Raw genomic sequence first — 19546 nt, 5'->3', positions numbered from 1 at the left:
AAATTGAAGAAATAGAAAGAGAAAGGCCTCTTCGAGAGAAAATCAAAAACATTTTCAAGAAATATGGATTCACAGTTTTTGCTGTTTTCCTTGCTGTTGGCACAACAATCGGTGTGATTGTGAATGCGCTCTCAAAAGGACTCAAATCTGTTGCCAAAGGAGTTGGAAATGCTTTGAAAGATCTTGGAAAAAAGCTTGGTCAACTTCTTCCTGGATTGATTGGTTCAATCGTCAGTTTCATCTTCAAAACTGCAGGACAAGTTGTTGGATTCCTTGGAAAAAACGCTTGGCTGTTGATTCTTGCTGTTGCAGTTTTCATGGTTGAAAAGATTCAAAAGAAAGCGAGCGGAGCGAGCACGCGATAGCGAGTTAAAAATTGAGTTTAATCCATTGGATTGGACTCAACGAAAAATCCGATAAATGGCAAATGCTCCGAGTGATGCTGCAATGATGACGCCAGATTTGAAAGTTTCGTGTTGACTTGATTCTTCTTTTTCTTGGTTTTCACTCGCTTCCTGAAGTTGTTTTGTGACTTGTTGTGAATCCAAAGACGGTGGTTTTGTATTTTTGTTTTCATTTTCTTGATTTGAAGAATGCGAAGTTGATCTGTTGTTTTTTGATTGTCCTCCATCCATATTCCTGGCTCCAACTTTTTTCAAGTCAACATTGACATCAGAGTTGACTCCGAGTTTCATGTTTCCAGTTGCTTTTTTCAGATTGTTGTTGTATTTGACTGTGCTTTGAGTGTTAAGAACAAGATTTGAAGGCATCAACCATGTTCCTGGCGAGATGGCAAGATCAAGCCTGACTTTTGCCTCATCAATAGCAAGCTGAAATCTTTGGATGCTTTTTGATAAGTCAGGCTGTCTGATTGCATCTTCCATGAGGACGAGAAATTCTCTTTGAGCTTCCTTTGCGCCTCCAAATTCACCAAGGATTGATGATCTGACGTTGACTTGTGCTCCAAGAATGCAATAAACGAATGCTTCAATTGATTGATTGAGTCTTGCCATTCCTGCTTGAGAAAGTCCATTGAGAGGTCCGTTTGACATGAAAAATTCAAACTGTTTGTCAGCTCCTTGATCATTTCATGAAATCAATTCTGTTTCCTTTCGCGTCAGTTCCGCCTTCATCGGAGAATCTTTGACTTGATGGGTTTTGAAGGGTTGCTGGAGGATAAGTCCAATGCTTTTGTGCATAGTCTCCTTCTCCTGGATAAAATATGTTAACATATCCAAGTCCAAAATTTTGACCAAAGGTGAATCTGAAATCTGCGTTTGGCGAGATTTGAAATTCTGCACAGATTCTCTTGTATGAAGGAATGTCGAATTTGTTTTCAGTTTGACTGAATGTGGGATCATCTGGGAGAGCAGATTCACTTTGAATTCCTCCCATTTCGAAGAGAATCCTTCTTGTTTTGAAGTAAATGTGGAAAAGAAGAAAGGATTTGATTTGAGGTGGGAGTGAATTGACGAGATGTCTTGAGATTCCGGAAGCTGTTGTTGCGCACCAAAAGGCAACGTTGAGTTGTTGCGGCCAATGGTCCATGTTTGGTTGATTCAGCCATTTTCTTGATTCTTTTCCTGTTTTGTGAGAGATCTTTGTTTTCGTGAATATTTCTCTGAATTTTGTTGTGAAGCTTTCATTTGGTTTGACAAAAATTTTGATTGGTTGGTTGAGGATTTCCCCAAAAGATTCGGGGATTTTGTCTGAAAATGGAACAGCTGGAACTGGATTTGAAGGATTTGAATTGAGAATTAGCTCGATTGGAAAGCCTCCAAATCCAAGAGCTTTCTTCATTTCAACAGACCAATCTTTGGGATTGGGTGAAACAATTTGCCAATGTTGACCGGGAACAATAACCAAATTTATTTGAGCTGTTGCATGTGTTTTGTCGGTCATATCCACTTGTGCAACGAATTTGCTGAGGTCAGCGTTGGGAAATTTGGCTTTGAAGTTTCGCCATGCTTTTTCTTCTGCTTGTTCGGAAAGTCTTTTTGCTTCTTTTGGGTGGGAATCTATCCATTTTAACAAGTTTTCCATTTTTTTATGTTTTAAAATAAAATGGTTGTTTTATCTTTCTTATTAAATTCAAATGATGAAACAATTTGGCTTGATGAGCCAATCGAAAATTTTGAGTTCATCCGTATGATCAGTTGCTCTTTGTATAATTCTTGGCACAATTTAAAAAAGAGAGGAGAAATCACCGTGATTGATGATAAAGACGTTCATTCTGTCAATAGAATCTATCCTGGATTTTACGATATTCAATTAATTGGACAAGAAATAAAGACTATTCTTGAAAAAGAAAACATAAAAGTAATTTTTCGTGGTGAAAAGGGTTTAATTGTGATTAAAAATCCTGGCAAAAAAGTTATTTTTGATCGTGAACTGTCTTTTCTTCTTGGCCTCAGTCAGAACAACCAACGGCACACTCTGAAAAAAGGAGATACCATCATCAATCGTTTGGTTTCATTCAATAACATCCTCATCAGCTGCGATCTCGTGGATAAAAACAATAATTTTTTCAATGGAAAACCTTCAACTGTTTTGGCGTGTTTCGACATGATAGGAGAAGCTTACGAAAGAGAATTGTACTATTCAAAAATTATTCCGTTTCGAAAAATAGCAGGTGGAAAAAAAGTTATCAATTCTTTGCGGATCACAGTGACAGAAGAAAATGGTGAGGTCATCGATTTTAATGGGCTTCCGTTGAGATTTGAATTTGAAATTATTTGAGATCTTTTAATAAAATATGAGTGAACAAAATATTATTCCAAGTGCGCCACAACTTTATCCTTCTCTCGAAGCGAACGAAGTTGGTGCGGAATTCAGATTAAAAAAGATTTGTGATTGTCAAAAACAACTCGAGGATGAAATTTCTCATTACAAACGAGTCAGCAAGAAGTACAAGAGAGCAAAATCAATCGCTTCGAAAATAACATCAGTTTCAGTTTTTTTGACAACCGTGTTGGCATCAAGCAGTGTTGGAACTTCATTGAGTGGAATCGGGATTGCTGTCGGAGTTCTTTTGAGTTTGACTGCATTAATTACGACACTCGTTTCATCGGCTTCAATGGCCGTAAGTCAAAATTGCGAGAATAAAGTGCGAAAACATGAAAAGACTATTTCTCTCCGCCGCTGAATCGTCGCATTTGTCAGTGAGTCGTTTGATTTCGAAAGCTTTGAAGGATGGATTCATTTCTGATGGTGAGTTTGACTCGATTTTGCGAGAGATTGAAAAATATTTTTCGATGAAAGAGCGTCTTCGAAATAAACAAAGGAAGGATTCAACAGTCAAAAGCCAACCGACGAAGGCAGTTGATATTGATGCCTTGAAAGAGGAAATTAAAAAAAAATATCAAAAAAAACTCGGATCGCTTCTCGACGTAGCGAGTTAAGAGTTGAATTTGAGAAGAGATCGGGTGGTTTTTCGTTGTCTATTTCAAGAGATAAAAATTAATTTGTCAGAATGTCCAACGCGTGGGTTTTGTCCTTTGTTTAATTAGCAAACCTTGTTGTGATGAGAATGCGGTTTTTTGGGCACACCTGTCTTAGATGAAAAACAACTTGCAAAAATATTGGCTTACGCGTAAGCCAAGGTAAAGTCCCTTCTTGAATTAAGTAATACAATTATCCATCGCGTGAATATTTAAACAGTGTCTTAAAACCGGCTTACGCGTAAGCCAAGGTAAAGTCCCTTCTTGAATTAAGTAATACAATTATCCATCGCGTGAATATTTAAACAGTGTCTTAAAACCGGCTTACGCGTAAGCCAAGGTAAAGTCCCTTCTTGAATTAAGTAATACAATTATCCATCGCGTGAATATTTAAACAGTGTCTTAAAACCGGCTTACGCGTAAGCCAAGGTAAAGTCCCTTCTTGAATTAAGTAATACAATCACCATCGCGTGAATATTTAAACAGTGTCTTAAAACCGGCTTACGCGTAAGCCAATATATTTTGCAAGTTGTTTCATCATGAGTTAAAAAATCGCTTGGACTTCCTTCAAAACAACAAAAGAAAGCCATTAACAAAGCCTTATGTGTTTACAAGCCCTGCGGATCTATTTGAATTCACCACAAGAAAGAAAGCAATGGATGGAATGAATTTATACACAACGTAAACTGTCAAAGCAATTAAAAATGTTAAAATCATTATCAATGATGTTAAATTTAAATTTGAAAAAAATAATTTTTTTCTAATTTTCAGAGGTTGCCTCTGTAAATGTTGTGAAACACGTTTCCAAAAATCTTAAAAAAAATTTAAAAAATATTTATTTAAAATGGAAAACGATTTTCTTGATTTGAAACTGAAATTGAGAGGAAAAGGCCTCTTTGATTTGTTTCTCGCCAGAGAGACAAAGAATGATTTGATTGAATTAATCAAACAAAGCGATGAAATCATTGCGCAACCTGCTCGTTCTTCGCTTGTTGAAATGGCGAAAAAGAAGCAGATAAAAAACAACGTAATTTTTACGAAAAATGAGTTGGAACAAGCGCTTGGTCTTTCTTCAAAAAAAAACAAACAAAGCGCTATAAAAAAGCCTTATGTTTTTTCAAACGGCGGAAGTCGATTTGAATTCGCCACGAGAAAGGAAGCAATGAACGGAATGAATCTTTGCGCGGTTGGAATTGCAAATGCTGTGAAAAATGGAAAAATTGTGATTGAGGATGTTGAGTATGATTTCAAAAGAAAATGATTTTCAGAGAAATTCTGTGAAAATCAAAATTTCAGTTCATTTTTTATCCTATAATTTTCGACAGATTTTTTTCCCAATAATGTTTTTTTGAAGTCTTTTGAAATTTTTCATAACCTTAGCATTTTTTATTCGAAAATGTGGATAAATTTTTAAGAATGAGTAGTTCCACTTTTTTAGACACTTTTTTTTGAAAAAGTGGTCCATTTTTTGGAATTTTTTGAAAAAAGTATTACTACTCTTAGGTATTTTTTTTTTAATTTTTAATTTTTCAGGTGGTTTTTTTGGTTTTATGCTGAATTGAGTGTAACAATTAAGATTTTTAAAAATGAGCCAGTTCTCTCTATTTAGGGCTACTTCGGAAAATATCAATTACTTTTGCGCGCAACGTCAAAACTCAAAAACTATAAATCGTATTAAAAAGACTTAACTATTGCTGAATTTGGAAAACAATACCCTTTGGATTAAAAAAAAGGAGCAGCATAGGACAAATAATAAGAGAGATACATGCAAATGAATGCAACAGCTTGTGAACGCGTAACTGAATTTTCGTTCAATTACACGCCAGAAAAATTCAATTACTTGTGCGCGCAACGTCAAAATTAAAAAACTATAAATTGTAGGGATAAGATTAGAGTATTGCTGAATTTGGAAAACAATAAAATGTGAATTAAAAAAAGTAGCAGTTTAGGTCAAATAATGTGAGAGATAGAGGCAAATGAATGCTAAAGCTTGTGAACGCGTAAATCAATTTTTGTTAAACTACACACCGGAAAAATTCAATGACTTGTGCGCGCTAAGATAAGACTGAAAAACTATATATTGTATGAAAAAGCTTAAACTTTCGTTGAATTTGGATTACAATACAATATCCAATTAAAAGAAGAGTAGCACCATAGCACAAATAATAAGAGAGATACAGGCAAATGAATGGAACAGCTTGTGAACGCGTAACTAAATTTTCGTTAAATTACACGCCGGAAAAATTCAATTACTTGTGCGCGCAACGTCAAAACTGAAAAACTATAAATTGTATGGATAAGATTAAACTATTGCTGAATTTGGAAAACAATACAATGTGAATTGAAAAAAAGTAGCAGTTTAGGTCAAATAATGTGAGAGAGGCAAATGAATGCAAAAGCTTGTGAAAGCTTAAACTTTCGTTGAATTCGGATTAGAATACACTATCATTAAAAAAAAAGTAGCACCATAGCACAAATAATAAGAGAGATAGAGGCAAATGAATGCAACAGCTTGGTACACTGCGTGCAACGTCAAAACTCAACAACTATAAATCGCATGGAAAAGATGAAACAATCACTGAATTCGGAAAAGAATACACTGTGGATTAAAAAAAAAAAGTAGCAGCAGATGTCAAATAATGAGTGTAGAAAGTTGTCTCCAAAACGAGATAACACAAGATATCTGTGGATTCGACCGGAGGTAAACAGTCAGGCTGAAAGTGCTTCCCTTCGATCAACACTGGATCGATTCCGATTGTGGATATTTTCTGCAAATATCGATCTCTGACCCGGCAAATTCAGCTTCTTTGCATTTTCAGAAATCGGAAAAGAATAGGCAACCTTTGAATTATCCTCGGAGCTTGATTCGCTTTTGTTTAAATCCATTTTTACTAGTGGGAATAATCAATTGGAGTTGTGACCTACCAATGCCGTATTACGGAATCAAAAGTGGTACACCAATATGGCGGTGGGCCAATGCGTGACGTCACGTGAAAACGATCTATAGCTTGTTGCGCTTTTTTTTAGCTCGCTGAGTTGCTTCTTATCTGAAAAACAGCTATTGTGTTCTTAGAGCTGAAATGTACCTCCATTGTTTTGTGGCTTAACTCGCATCTGCAGCAGATATTCGAAGCTAAGATAGACAACTCTCTTGTGAGTCTCTAGGATGCTAGTAAAATTTCTTCTGGCGATTGTCTAATGTTGTTTCTCATGCAAGACTGCAGTTTCAATTTCTTGGAATCTCATTAGCTGCTAGCATGTTAAAATAGGGTTAAAACGTTGCCAAAGAATCCAACAATCCTTTATTGTTTCAAAAACTGTTTTTATTATATGGCTGGCTCCGCGAGCGGGCAAGATGAGTCAAATTCTGCGCTGTGATTGGCAACCCGAGCGGGCAAGATGGAGCTATCTTGCCCGCTCGGGATTACCCGTTGCCCGTCCGCTTGGCATCGAAAGTTTAATCCCAACAACAATGCGGGTTTTCTTCGATTTTCTCGTTGTTTTGGGGGAAAACGCTCACTAAAAAGTTCGGTAAACTCACAACATTTACGTAAAGGAAAGGAAAGAGAATGGAATCGTCCTGGTGTAGTGAAAACTTCGTTTCAGCTACAATGAATGTGAGTTGAACCGGTGAGTTGCTCTGCGTGTAGTATATTAGATAGAATTGATTTTGAGAAACTTATTGTCTCAAGTCGAGTGCCAAATTGATAAGTTCTCTAGGTTTGCAATGACTGTATTTAAATCATAGCGTAGTGGAAGTTGCGGTTAGTATTTAGAGCAGTTCAGAAAAGTTTTTTTTTTTTTTTAAGTTCGCCGAAGAAGCTCACGTTTCTGATTTAGCCGCGTCTTGCTTGTTGTAAACAACAAAATCTTGTTAAAGTTTCGCACAATTTTCTGATTTACCTGCTCTTTTTTTCGGCTTATGTTTGCATATAATCTCAAAATCTATTGTTTCATTCAAGAATTAATGATTGGAAGCCGAAAACTGTGTAAAAAAATTTTATTATTTACGCCACCGCGCGATCGCCTGAAGATGGCGAGTTTGCCGGATTCTATTCAAATCTTCCCGCTCTTGCGAAAATCTAAATTTTTCGTAATTGTACACTTCCTTTAAGCCATTATAAAGTTAGAGCCCTAAGATAATTTAGGATTCCTTGTTTTCCACGATTACATTCTAATCCAAAGGTGCACTGAAAATAAATCTTGCACCGGCCGGCTATGAAGAATTTCTTCCCGAGTAGAGCAGTTTCATGTCGTGTTTTGTTTTGTTATTGTAGTTTTAACTTGATGGTAAAGCCATATAATAAATCCTTTATTGACCAAGGTTGTTCGGTCAAGATGGCTGGATATTGGCCTCGTTCTTTTTTTGCGTTTTTATGGACCTCGACTTCGTCTCGGTCCATAAAAACGCAAAAAAAGAACTTGGCCAATATCCAGCCATCTTGACCTCACGCTTGGTCAATAACGCATATATATTGCTTTTCAGTGAATTATGCAATTTGGTATTGAAGTGAAATGTTTATCAACTGTGAATAACACTGAAACAACGTTTAAACCATTTCAATCCGAAAAAAGGAAGATCTTCCTAAAAAAAAAAACAACGAAGATTTGCGAAAAAATCGCTACAAAAACGAAGACTGTGGGTACCCATAGAGAGGCTCATATAACGTATCGTGTTAACCTGTAACTGTTTATGTTTACGTTTAAATGTAAACTTTTAAGAGGTGTTAGTTTTCTCATTGTAACTCTGGCCCTGAAGAAGACTAGTTGTACTAGTTGAAATATTGGCCCCTAATAAATAAGCCCTTTGCCTTAGTGTCAGCCCTGCAATCAGTTTGGTTTATTTACACGTAAAGTGACGTCTGGCACGTGCATTTCACTGCAAGAGATCCGGCAACGGAACGTACTCAGAACAGTTTATTTTGCGTCGTGTGGTCCCCTGCATCAGGCAAAAGTTTCGTATCGTGCTACACCCTCATTTGGAGAAGATGTAGTAATATCGATCACCTAAAAAAGCCGGAGACTTGCATCTTGGAACAGGGAGACTAATCAAACCACCTTTTACGGGACACACCGGCAGTGAACGCGGCTTTGAAAATCATGCTCCCAGGGGTGTGGGACCCATTGTTTGATATTAAACTTTTTTTATACAGTCCGAACTCTGTTAAGCGGCCACCCTCCATTAAGCGGCCGCTTTCCAAAGTCCCGAATTATTTGTCAGTAACATGCTGTATTCGATACCTCTATTCAACGGCCACCTCTATTAAGCGGCTGCAGCCACCTTTTTGCTGTTGCAAGTTTAGTATTTATTTTTTTTTATTTTTTTTTACAGCAAATTACCTTTTCAAGCTAAACGGTGACAGATAATTTCAAGTTGATAACTGATAAGAACAAGAACTGCAATTTAATCTCCGCTATAATATCACCGATCAACTCCGACTCTTTGCCCTGTTTCACGGTTACCAGGACCTTGCCCAATCTATCGGAAAGGTAAATGACTTTATCTCCTCGTTACTACGAGTTCTACAACGGCAAACAGCAGTGACGGATTATTTGAAATAAATCGACCGTAAAATACTTTGAGCTAAATTTTTTACAGACTGTTGATGCAAGAAAAGGCCTAACAAACTTGATGTTTTGTTGAATAGATTTGCATATTTTTCTGTAGATACTCAACACTAAAAAAATACTGTACTTATCTACTACGTGCTCTCTGTGTTAGAGCTAGAACTTTGCACGGACTTGAAATGCGCAAATACGGGGCACTTAATGTTTTGTTTCAATTATTTTTGCATTCATCTTCACAAATGTTCACCTTTCAACAAGCGTTTTGTTATATAGAGGCAATAAATTACGTTGACTGCCATTTCTACCCAAGTTTTTTTGTACCTCTATTAAGCGGCCAGTTTTCAAAGTCCCCAGGGTGGCCGCTTAACAGAGGTCCGACTGTAATATAGGGAACGGCTAAACATCCCCATCGATCTTAATATTACAGCGGCACAAGAGTGCCATATGGCACAAGAAGTCATTACGCGCTCAATATTGGGTCAATCTGTATCAAATTTGGACACCAAACAGATCTTGGAGAAATCTGCACAATGAACCCCCTTATACATAAGACATGAATAACCACCCTTCCATTTTATAATATTCCACGCTAAAATGGACAGGACCATTCATTTAAATAAATTAATTTTTCTTTGTTTACAATGAACACTAGTTTGCGAAACAGAAAAAGACTATCTGTTAGAAATCGAAACTTCTTGAAAAATCGATAATTTCGATTGACGCATCAACGCGATTGACCAATTTGCACCGAATGGCTTTCCATATAGCTGATACGATGGATGCAATGCCTGTAGACATCTATTAGGGGTTGTATATCGTGGGATGAAGATGGGGAGCTCTATAAACGCACTGCGGTATAATGACAGAAGGCGTAACACTGGAGTATCTTTCAGCCATTTTCAATGTCACGTGCACAGCACTGGCGCGTGCTTTATCTTTCGACGGGCCATCTTCCGACACGCCATGTAACCAGGCCTAAGTCTTAGATGTAAGCACAACTGATTTATTTACGGTTGAACTCGACTTTGGGCAAGGGAGATGGGTTTATTAATCTTCAGAGTGACGTGTGGCGGGGGGGGGGGGGGGGGGATATTTAGAAGTCAATCCGAGATCGATAATTAAATCGGTGGTTTTGGAAATTTAACATGCGAACAAAACGGCTGAATTCTATACCGGAAGTTACAGAACAGAGCCGACCGAAAGCGGTCAAATAGTTTGAATTTTTCTGAAAGTCATGCAAAATTTACAGGTTGATACATTTATCAGCCATTTTAGGTGAGCATTTATTGTTAATTTGTCATTCAGTTTTTTTTTTAGCCAATAAGTGTTTAATTTTCATAACGGTCTTTCAGCTGTTTAACTAGCATGTCGAAGATGGTACGTCGAAAGATAGTCGCTGTTCCAGTCTTCCCTATGCATGTAAAACTGAAAGGCTTTCGATTTCTTTTGTTTGCTCAGTTGTAAGCTGGTCTATTCGTGGCCCGCCTAGGGATAATGCTCGTTAACAGTCGCTATTTTTATCTTTATGGCACGCTAAGATTGGTTACGAGAGTGAATTAAGGCCACTCTCGTGCCCACTCTTCTCTCGCCCCACAAACATAGAAATAGGGACTGGGTATGAGTCTGTCTAAGAGGGACGTTTTCTAAGTGCCACTTTGAATAGCGAAAAAAAAAACATATTAGTATCGGATGGGAACATTAAAATAATGGTTCAATTTTGTTAAAAACAACCCTTCTAGGGAACAAAAACTAGAGTCAATTATTTTTGTCTGCAGATTGGCAAGATGGAAATGGATGGAAATTTGAAAAAATTGACCAATCTTTTGAAGTTCCTGGTGTGAATTTAAAACTGATTGTATTCTATTATCACCCGGAGAAATCATTTCAAACTTTCCTCCCGCTGCTCTAAGAGCGATTTCATGAGGTTCTTTGTGAAATATTTGAGCTGTTTTGGCCAACATGCATCAAAATCCTCGCGACGGTTCCTCATCAGCTTAAAATAAATAAAATAAAATATTTGGATTCTACTGTTCACAAACCAAACATGTTTTACAGATTTCACTGTTTTAATGTTAATGTTTACAACAGTCTCACTTATTATATTCACTACACTAATTGTTCTATAATGGAGCGGTTTACACGATACTGGTTAGACTTTCATTCCCGCACGACTCGAACACCTGCTGATATCGAATTAACAAAAGCAGGTTTGATGAAGCTATCAGTTTCATTGTGTAACGAAATGTTGAAACTTAATAGAAATATGAAACAAACAGTCATGTCCCATTTACAAGACCCCGGAATGAAGTTTCCTACAAAAATTGAGATTCCTTGTCCGGTAAAACTTTTTGGTTGAAAATTCACATCGTTTTTACTGATAATGAATAATAATATATATGGAAACGAATCGACCGGTTTGAAAGTCGTTCGGGTATCATGTAAACACAGCTAACTTACTTACTGACTTTATAGAGCAGTCTTCAACTGAGTGTCAAACACAAAGTAATTACTCTAACCAATCAGAACAGATGTAAACAGTTCGGTGAACCAATCAGAATTCAAAGCAAATACATGTAACCTGTAACCTTGGCCAAGCGCGGGAAAACGTGTGACATCAAGGCACGATTGGCTTTGGCTTTGCTTCCCATTGGTTGAGAAAGTGCCACGAGTTTTGATGACGAATCAGAAAGCATAGTAAAGCAAAACCAAAGCAAACGCGAAAATTACTTCAACACCCAATTAAAGAATGCCCTATACCTACTTTTATACTTATCTACTTACATATATACATGAAAAGATCTGCGCCAGGTTGTTTAAAAGACCATTGCGCCAATTTAGAATTGACGTCCACTCTGGAAAGAAAAAACTGTTATAATAAAAGCATTTTCTTATGTTTGACTTAAGATAAAATGATTCCACGATGCAAATAAGACCACTCGTTTATGGCATCTTGTAAAAAGCAAAAAGAAATCATTTGAAAAAAAAAAAAAAAAAGAAAAAAGAAAAACAAAACAAAACAAAAATTACAGCGTATTTCTTAACTTGTTCTCTCAAAATTAATGGAATTTCAAACAACCGAGCCCCGATCAGTTCTAAGATAATAATTGCATCATCATTCTTCTGAGTTAGTGAGAAGTATTTTAGTTTTTGAGTCTTCGCCTTCTGGTAATCAGGTTTCTGTGAGTTAACTCGCAGTCTTAGACTGTTTGAATTCATTGCTTGGTCTTTTGTGCTCTTTCTAACTTTGAGGGTCTTAGAGACTGTCCTTACTTACAATGGCAAGCACAATTTTTGCGGCTAAGATATCGTAGTTTTTAAAGAAACACAATTTCTACGATTTGGAGAAAATTATAGTTACATGCGAAACTGAAAACACTAGAAACGTCATTCTTAAAAAATTAAAGTTCTTGCTTTTAAATATGGGTAGATATGCCGTTAAATTTGGCCTAAGTAACCACATTTTTTCTGAATTAACAATTAAGTAAAACGTTGTTCTCAATATTGTCTTAAAACGAGTAATGACTTCAAAAAATTGTTAAAATGACTTCAAAATATCTTTACAATGTTGGTATGTTATTTGTTATGCAGCTATGAAAAATTAAATGTAACGTCAAATTCATGTGTCCAGTTTTCTTAACGTTACATCGAAAGAAAAAAAAATTACGTTTTGAAAACTTCATAAAGTGAAGAGCCATTTTGCGCACTAAAAACAAGCCTGTACATGCCCTGCTCTCCTGACAAATTACGAACCACAAAAGCAAAGGTTTAATGCAGTAACTTCATTTTGTTTCCCTTTCATTTGTTACTTATTTACTGTTTGTTTGTTTGTTTGTTTTTTTATCGGGCCATTGCATCTAAAATATTTACACTACATACAAGTTCCCGGGATAGTTTGCATCACACCAAATGGACGTCATCAATGGATCAGTCATACTCGCTTAGTAGTCCTCTCTTGTCTTGAGTATGATGACACTACTGCCAACCAAAAAATATGTGAGGGATTAGTTTCGCTTGAGGCTCTAAATTTAGAAGTTTGTGGAGTTCAGGTGAAGCGCTTAATTTTTTTTTTGTTTGCCAGAATAAAAGAAAGAGACAAAAACGGACAAAATTGGAGACACTACCCACGAAGCCGATGACATATTTTAAGCAACACATTAATAATTTCCCTTAATTAACGAGAACCCTGGTGCCTCAATTGAAAACAACGTTCAACGGAAGTTTGACTTCCATTAAGGTCATTACATAAGTTCATAAAGTTCAAAGGTACCATTGTTAAGAATCTGAGGGGAAATGGTAACATTTGTTCTTTATCTCAAACGGTTGAAACATTAACTAGTGCAAGAACAGGCGATCAAAATAGCGGGAACGCAATCTTATTTACGTTACTTTTTATTTTCTGAACGCCTGGAAAAGGCTAGAGTAAGAAAAGTAAGGCATTTTCGCATGGTACCAAGAAAACACGAAAACGAAAATCTTCTCATGGCATCCTTTCTAAAAGCTATCCCCTCGTTTTAATAAACAGCGGAAGGCTTGGTAATTGAAATAATCTTTAGACAGCTTTTACGAAAATTCCTCTGGTGGGAATTGAGCTTTCTTTGCAGTCAGCTGTCCTTGTTTATCATAAAATTACGTCTGTCTGAAGTTAAACACAAACTAAACTTACCATTCTGTTTCATTTCCTTTCTCCAAATTCAAGCTTCACGTCATCACCAATCAGCACAAATGGAGCCCAGTACTTCAAGTCACGGAACTGCTCTGATTCGCGCAGAGATTTCATGGCCTGGTGAAGAGCCACACTCGCGCTTTTTTCTTCCGCCAGGTGTTGGTAGAAGTGTTTCATGAACTCCATGGTAGCCTCGTCATCAATCGCCCAGAGTGACACCAGAACAGAGCGAGCACCAGCACACAAGAAAGCCCGCGCGATACCAACCAAGCCCTCAGACTTGACTTCTCCCCGGCCACTGTGACAGCAACTAAGCACAACGAGTCTTGCTCGCAGACGAACGGCTTGTACATCTGACATTGTTAATACGTAGTATTTTTTCGCAGGGGCGCGAGATGTCCAGCCTGAGTTGGGGGCCAAAAGAATTTCTCCAGTTTCAGCACTCCCGTGTGCGGCAATGTGCACCAAAGCAACCGACTCCAATCTTTTCATCACTTCGTCTTTAGTCGCATCTCGTCCGGTGAGAGGTGTGGTCTTTAGAAGTTTTCCAATCATCTCCACTTCCTTTCTGGCGAATGGAAGCTGCTTCCAAACGGGCCAACCAAACACGTTGGTAACTTCTTCCAAACATGGATCTCCCACAAGCAACGCCCCACTCCTACTGTGAAAGTCCTCGGGTGCATCTGCGATCAGTCGTAAAGCGGTCAACGAGGGAACGATGTGAATCCTGATTGATTCACTAAGTGCAGAGTAAGGAGCCAGGCAAAATGGACCATCTGGAACAAGGAGCAACTGGTCACCTTCGAGAAAGTCTGCAATGGGGCCAATAATAACATCATACAGCTGGCGCAAAGAATTGACAGAGGAGGTCGGTGATTGGTCTGTTTCCTCAGCAGCTTCTCTGTTGGACGGCGGGCCATCACATTCTTCATCCATTGACCGATCCTCGCACATTACCCGAACGCCTACAGCAATGTCTCTCAAAGTAGCATCTATTAGCAACTTGCAACTATCAGGTTCTATTTCCTTTTGCTTAAAGAGAATCTCTTTCCCTCTTCGCAGCAACCAAAAACTGATCGCATTTTTATCAAGCGCAAGAAAAACTGTTTCTTTAGTTACATTGTTTAATATATAGGTAATTGTCTCCTTAGGTTTAGGTAAAGCGGACGGTGATGAGTCAACTCCATACTTTTCTTTCAACACATCGATCAAAGCCTGTGCTCGTCCTTGCTCAGCAGTGCACAAAGCCTCGTCAGTCTCTCCAGTCTTCACAAGAGTACTCCATAACGAAGTGTACGCACACTGGTGGAGATCACGAAAGCTTATTTTCCACATATCTTTTGACTGTAGAAGAGCTCTTATGTCATCAAAGGTTATTACGCTCGATCGATAATTATCAAGTGCGTCACTCAAAGAACCCATCCATTCATAATTATGACCTAATGAATGGCATGATTCTGCCTCTTGAAACTTATCCCCTAACTCTTTAGCAATACTAAGGCTTTGTTTGTGATACTCTACTGCTACTTTAAAATTACTTAGTCGGGAATACACATCGCCCAATCTGTCATAAGTAGCTCCCTCTGCAGCCCTGTTACCCGATTCTTTCGATATAACAAGACTTTGTTTCGTGTACTCCATGGATTGTTCAAAATCACCCAAGCGTAAAAGAACTGTACCCAGGTTTCTAAAAGCCAACCCCTCACGATCCCTGGCCCCATTTTCTTGAGCGATACTCAGACTTTGTTTCCAACACTCAAAGGCCTGTTTAAAATCAAGCATACCGTAAAAAGCATTGCCCAGGTTGCAATAGGCTGTTCCCTTCCCACCCCTGTCCCCTAATTCTTTAGCAATACTAAGATGTAGTTCGTGATACTCTGCAGCTTGTTTAAAATTACCCATACTGTAATAAGCATTGCCCAGGTTGCAATACGCTCTTCCCTCCCCATCCCTGTTCCCTAATTCTTTAGCAATATTAAGATCTAGTTTGTGATACTCTGCGGCTTGTTTAAAATTACCCAGACCTTGATAAACATTACCCAGGTTGCAATACGCTCTTCCCTCCCCATCCCTCTTCCCTAATTCTTTAGCAATATTAAGATCTAGTTTGTGATACTCAGCGGCTTGTTTAAAATTACCCAGACCTTGATAAGCATTGCCCAAGTTGCCATACGCTCCTCCCTCCCCATCCCTGTTTCCTAATTCTTTAGCAATACTAAGATGTAGTTTGTGATACTCAGCGGCTTGTTTAAAATTACCCAGACCTTGATAAGCATTGCCCAGGTTGCCATACGCTCTTCCCTCCCCAGTCCTGCTCCCTAATTCTTTAGCAATACTAAGATGTAGTTCGTGATACTCAGCGGCTTGTTTAAAATTACCCATATTGCGATAAGCATTGCCCAGGTTGCCATACGCTCTTCCCTCCCCATCCCTGTTCCCTAATTCTTTAGCAATATTAAGATGTAGTTCGTGATACTCTATGGCTTGCTTAAAATTGCACTGGCTGTTGTAGACCACGCCCAGATTGAAACAGGCTTTCGCCTCCCAAGCCCTGTTCCCTAATTCTCTAGCAATACTAAGATGTAGTTTGTGGTACTCTATGGCTTCTTGGAAATCACGCAGACGGTGATAAGCACCGCCCAGATTGCAATACGCTTCTCCCTCCTTAGACCTGTTTCCTAATTCTTTAGCAATACTAAGATGTAGCTTTTGATACTCTATGACTTGTTTAAAATTACCATGACTGTGATAAACATCAGCCAGTTTAGAATAGGTATTTCCCTCCCGCTCTCTATCGCCCAATTTTTTAGCAATGCTAAGCTCTTGCATGTGCTTCACTATATCTTCTGACTCGTCCTCCGCCATTTAGTTAGACGATGACCGGAGATCGTATCAAATGTGCTTTGTTTCACCAAGGACGTTCCTAGAAAAAGACAAAGTTTGAGAACTTTCCCATCTGTACTTAATTTCTCTGACTCTTATATCTTTCGCACATAAATTTCCACTGACAGACACGGAATTCCTGTTAAAGGGCTTGATGCAAGCTACATTTCTCTTTTGTCCGTTTTGTTGAAAGGATAATTACAGAACCATGTTCTGTTGTTTCAATTCGTTTAACGTATCTGTGGCAACTTCAAGTTCAAGGGCGATGAGAGCAATAAGTAAAATTAAGTAAAGTTCAAAACAAATGCCTTGTTGGAAATGACTTGTTTTGCAAGACCCTGGACTCGGCCGCCTTAGAAACTAGGAACTGAGCTGGTAGTTAACATAACGTCATTTGAGGAATTGAGCAAGTTGGTCTTATTAACATGGCACGTGCAAATGACTTACCGGCAGGCTGTACCGTTCACTGCTTCTCAAAATCGGGGCTTCTTGGAGTCAGTTACATCAGCTCAATAAACAGGAATGATGACTCTGTAAATAAGTTATTTACAGACATACAATTACAACGGTAAAGGGCCAAGACAAACGAAGGAGTGCTTGGGGAGGTGTAATTTACATGTAATAACATGCATGTCATTCAGTTTTAGTTCGATCAATTGTCACGCACTTATGATAATTGCGGCAACGAGAATCGAAACAAAAACTTCAAATGTTACTAATCTTGATCAAAGAAATGAAATTTCAAACATTTGACAGAATTGTCAGCCTACTCTAAGGAATAATTAGAGTTACACGAGTGAGGAGCAATTTTTAGTCGAGGGTTAACTTTGAAAACAGACAAAGGGAACATGTGGTTTCGATTTCCCTTTGAAGAAATTCTTGTATTTCGGGCTGCCTTGTCTTCGAGTTTTTGGTGTGCATCCCTGAGCAAGTAATAAACAAAGCCCTCATCATCAAGTCGAGGCAGCATCACATCAAACGTCGTTTCAGCCATTCATTCACAAAGGAACTGGGTGGTGTTTACAAGGAAGAGGGATAACAGTACAAAGTCATCCCTTATTTTAATAAAAGAACATTTCTTAGATAAGCTTAATTAGCCAAAATAATTCTAGACTGGCAAAAAACAAACAAACAAACAAACAAACAAAAATACAACAACAACAACAAAAAAAAACAGCAAAGACTAAAAAGGTTGAAATAGTTGTTGAACTGCACATTCTGGATTTAAGTGCTTCGCTGTACCGATAAAAACTCAGTATTTTAATACCTAGTTTTAAAAAAAGCACAAATGCATGACGTTTATGAAGGAATAAAAATAACCGAGGGTTTTGCTTTCGAATCAGTTCGGCGTTTCTTTTTCGATTCCTAGAATTTGAGGTGCTTCGCTGACGAGTTTTCGACAAATATCGTTTTCCAGTATCAATTTCTTCACTTTCTAGTTGTGGTAGCTTCGTTTTCTTCACTTTGAGTTTTGGGTGCACGATTTTCGAATTTAGAATAATAATGAGGTATTTGTACTCGACACTTTTAGAAGTAAATCTACTTTGAGCCTAAGTTGCCCCCATCCACCCTCTCCCCCAGGCGTCACACAATCACATCTTCATTACACCTTAGTATAAAACGCGCTCTCCTCGTACCCTTTACATCCCCAGTAAACAAATTTAGTTATCACATGACATATACATGACAAGCGCGCGTGAGGAACCTGTGCATCATCTCCCCGAATAAATAAAATAGCTCCTAACTGGAAATTAAACCTGACAACACTTTATTGCCGCCTGTTTAAGAAAACCTGAACTCATTTGGCACGAAACAATTTGACGGCTTTCCAAGATTGGCCAAACTGGTAAAATCAATAACATGACGGAATGGTGATTGTGACGTGACATTTTGATCCTCGACCACAGAAGGACAAGGAAACACTGCACCAAGCACGACAAAAGTCTCAATAACTTACTAAGTGGCTGTTTCATGCTGCCACTACGTGTTGCTACGTGTATAGCGTGGCACGATCGAGGCCGAGTTTTAAATTTTCGTTCGACAGACAAATGTCAACATAATTTTCCCAGTCACCAAATGGGAGTGAGTTGAAAAACAGCAGGGAGTCTTACAAACTAATCTGTTAAAATCTAACACAAGCGACTAACTCACCTCTTACTGAAATGCTGCTGGCGGTTTCGTCAGGAAACTTGATAGAAACTCTCTACAAATAAGAAATTTGAAAACAAACAATTAATATCCAGCCTACTGACATTATCTCCAAAACTAGTGGCTGCCAAAATAGGAAAAAGAAAGTTAACACAAGGAAAGGTAAGAGCTGATTTAAATGTAGCAAGCGGGAGCAAAATATTACAGCCGGAAAACCGGCCAATAACCCGATGAAAATATTCTTCCCTGTAGAAACATTGACAAGCAAATATATTAAGGAATTGAAATTTAACTTTGCATTCCTTTAAAAATTTAAAAATAGTTTGCGGGCGAAACAACAGTGATGTATTTAATGTATTTATTTTGTTTCAAGTTTCAAGTTTATTTAAAAAGGCAACAAATAGTAATAATTAGCGGATCAATGCAGCTTTTGACAGACCTATTATCCTGATTTTTCTCGTATAAGACATCACATTTTCCTGCACCAAGCTAAGGGTGGTATGTTGCACAAAACAGCTCAAATATTTGACAAAAAGCCTTTTCTCCAACTTGAGATTATTCTTAGAAAACCGGGAGGAGAATTTCTACGAGGAAGAACAAATTATAAACAGTTTTAGACGATTCCTCTATAATACACTGGAAGAACTTGAAAAATTGGCCATTTTTTTCAAGTTGCCATCCATTTCCATCCTAGCCATCCGAAGATGAAGATAATTTCTAATACTGTAAACGAGTAGGGTTATTAATTGTTAACAAAACTGAACCATTACTTCAACGTTCCTATCGCAACAAAGATGATTTATAGCTACTTAAAGTGACACTAAAAATTAAGGTGACACTCGGC

General features: G+C 37.9%; 2 protein-coding genes across 2 annotated transcripts in view; both read right to left on the bottom strand.

The window, feature by feature from the left end:
- LOC146482905 (uncharacterized) overlaps positions 1–16536 on the bottom strand; it is a 51509-nt gene extending 34973 nt beyond the window's left edge. Inside the window, exon 1 of the mRNA XM_085106507.1 lies at positions 15143–16536. Within this exon, the coding sequence (XP_084962633.1) occupies positions 15143–16536 (1394 nt within the window). The remainder of the gene's footprint in view (positions 1–15142) is intronic.
- The window catches only part of LOC146482904 (tetratricopeptide repeat protein 28-like), a 234347-nt gene that overhangs the window by 190532 nt on the left and 24269 nt on the right, over positions 1–19546 (bottom strand). The gene's annotated exons all lie outside the window — the stretch shown is intronic.

The sequence above is a fragment of the Pavona decussata genome, unplaced genomic scaffold, assembly GCF_977016875.1.
Source record: "Pavona decussata unplaced genomic scaffold, jaPavDecu1.1 SCAFFOLD_41, whole genome shotgun sequence".
Taxonomy (NCBI): domain Eukaryota; kingdom Metazoa; phylum Cnidaria; class Anthozoa; order Scleractinia; family Agariciidae; genus Pavona; species Pavona decussata.
Note: the sequence above shows the minus strand (reverse complement) of the source record. Positions and strands in the feature narration are given on the sequence as shown.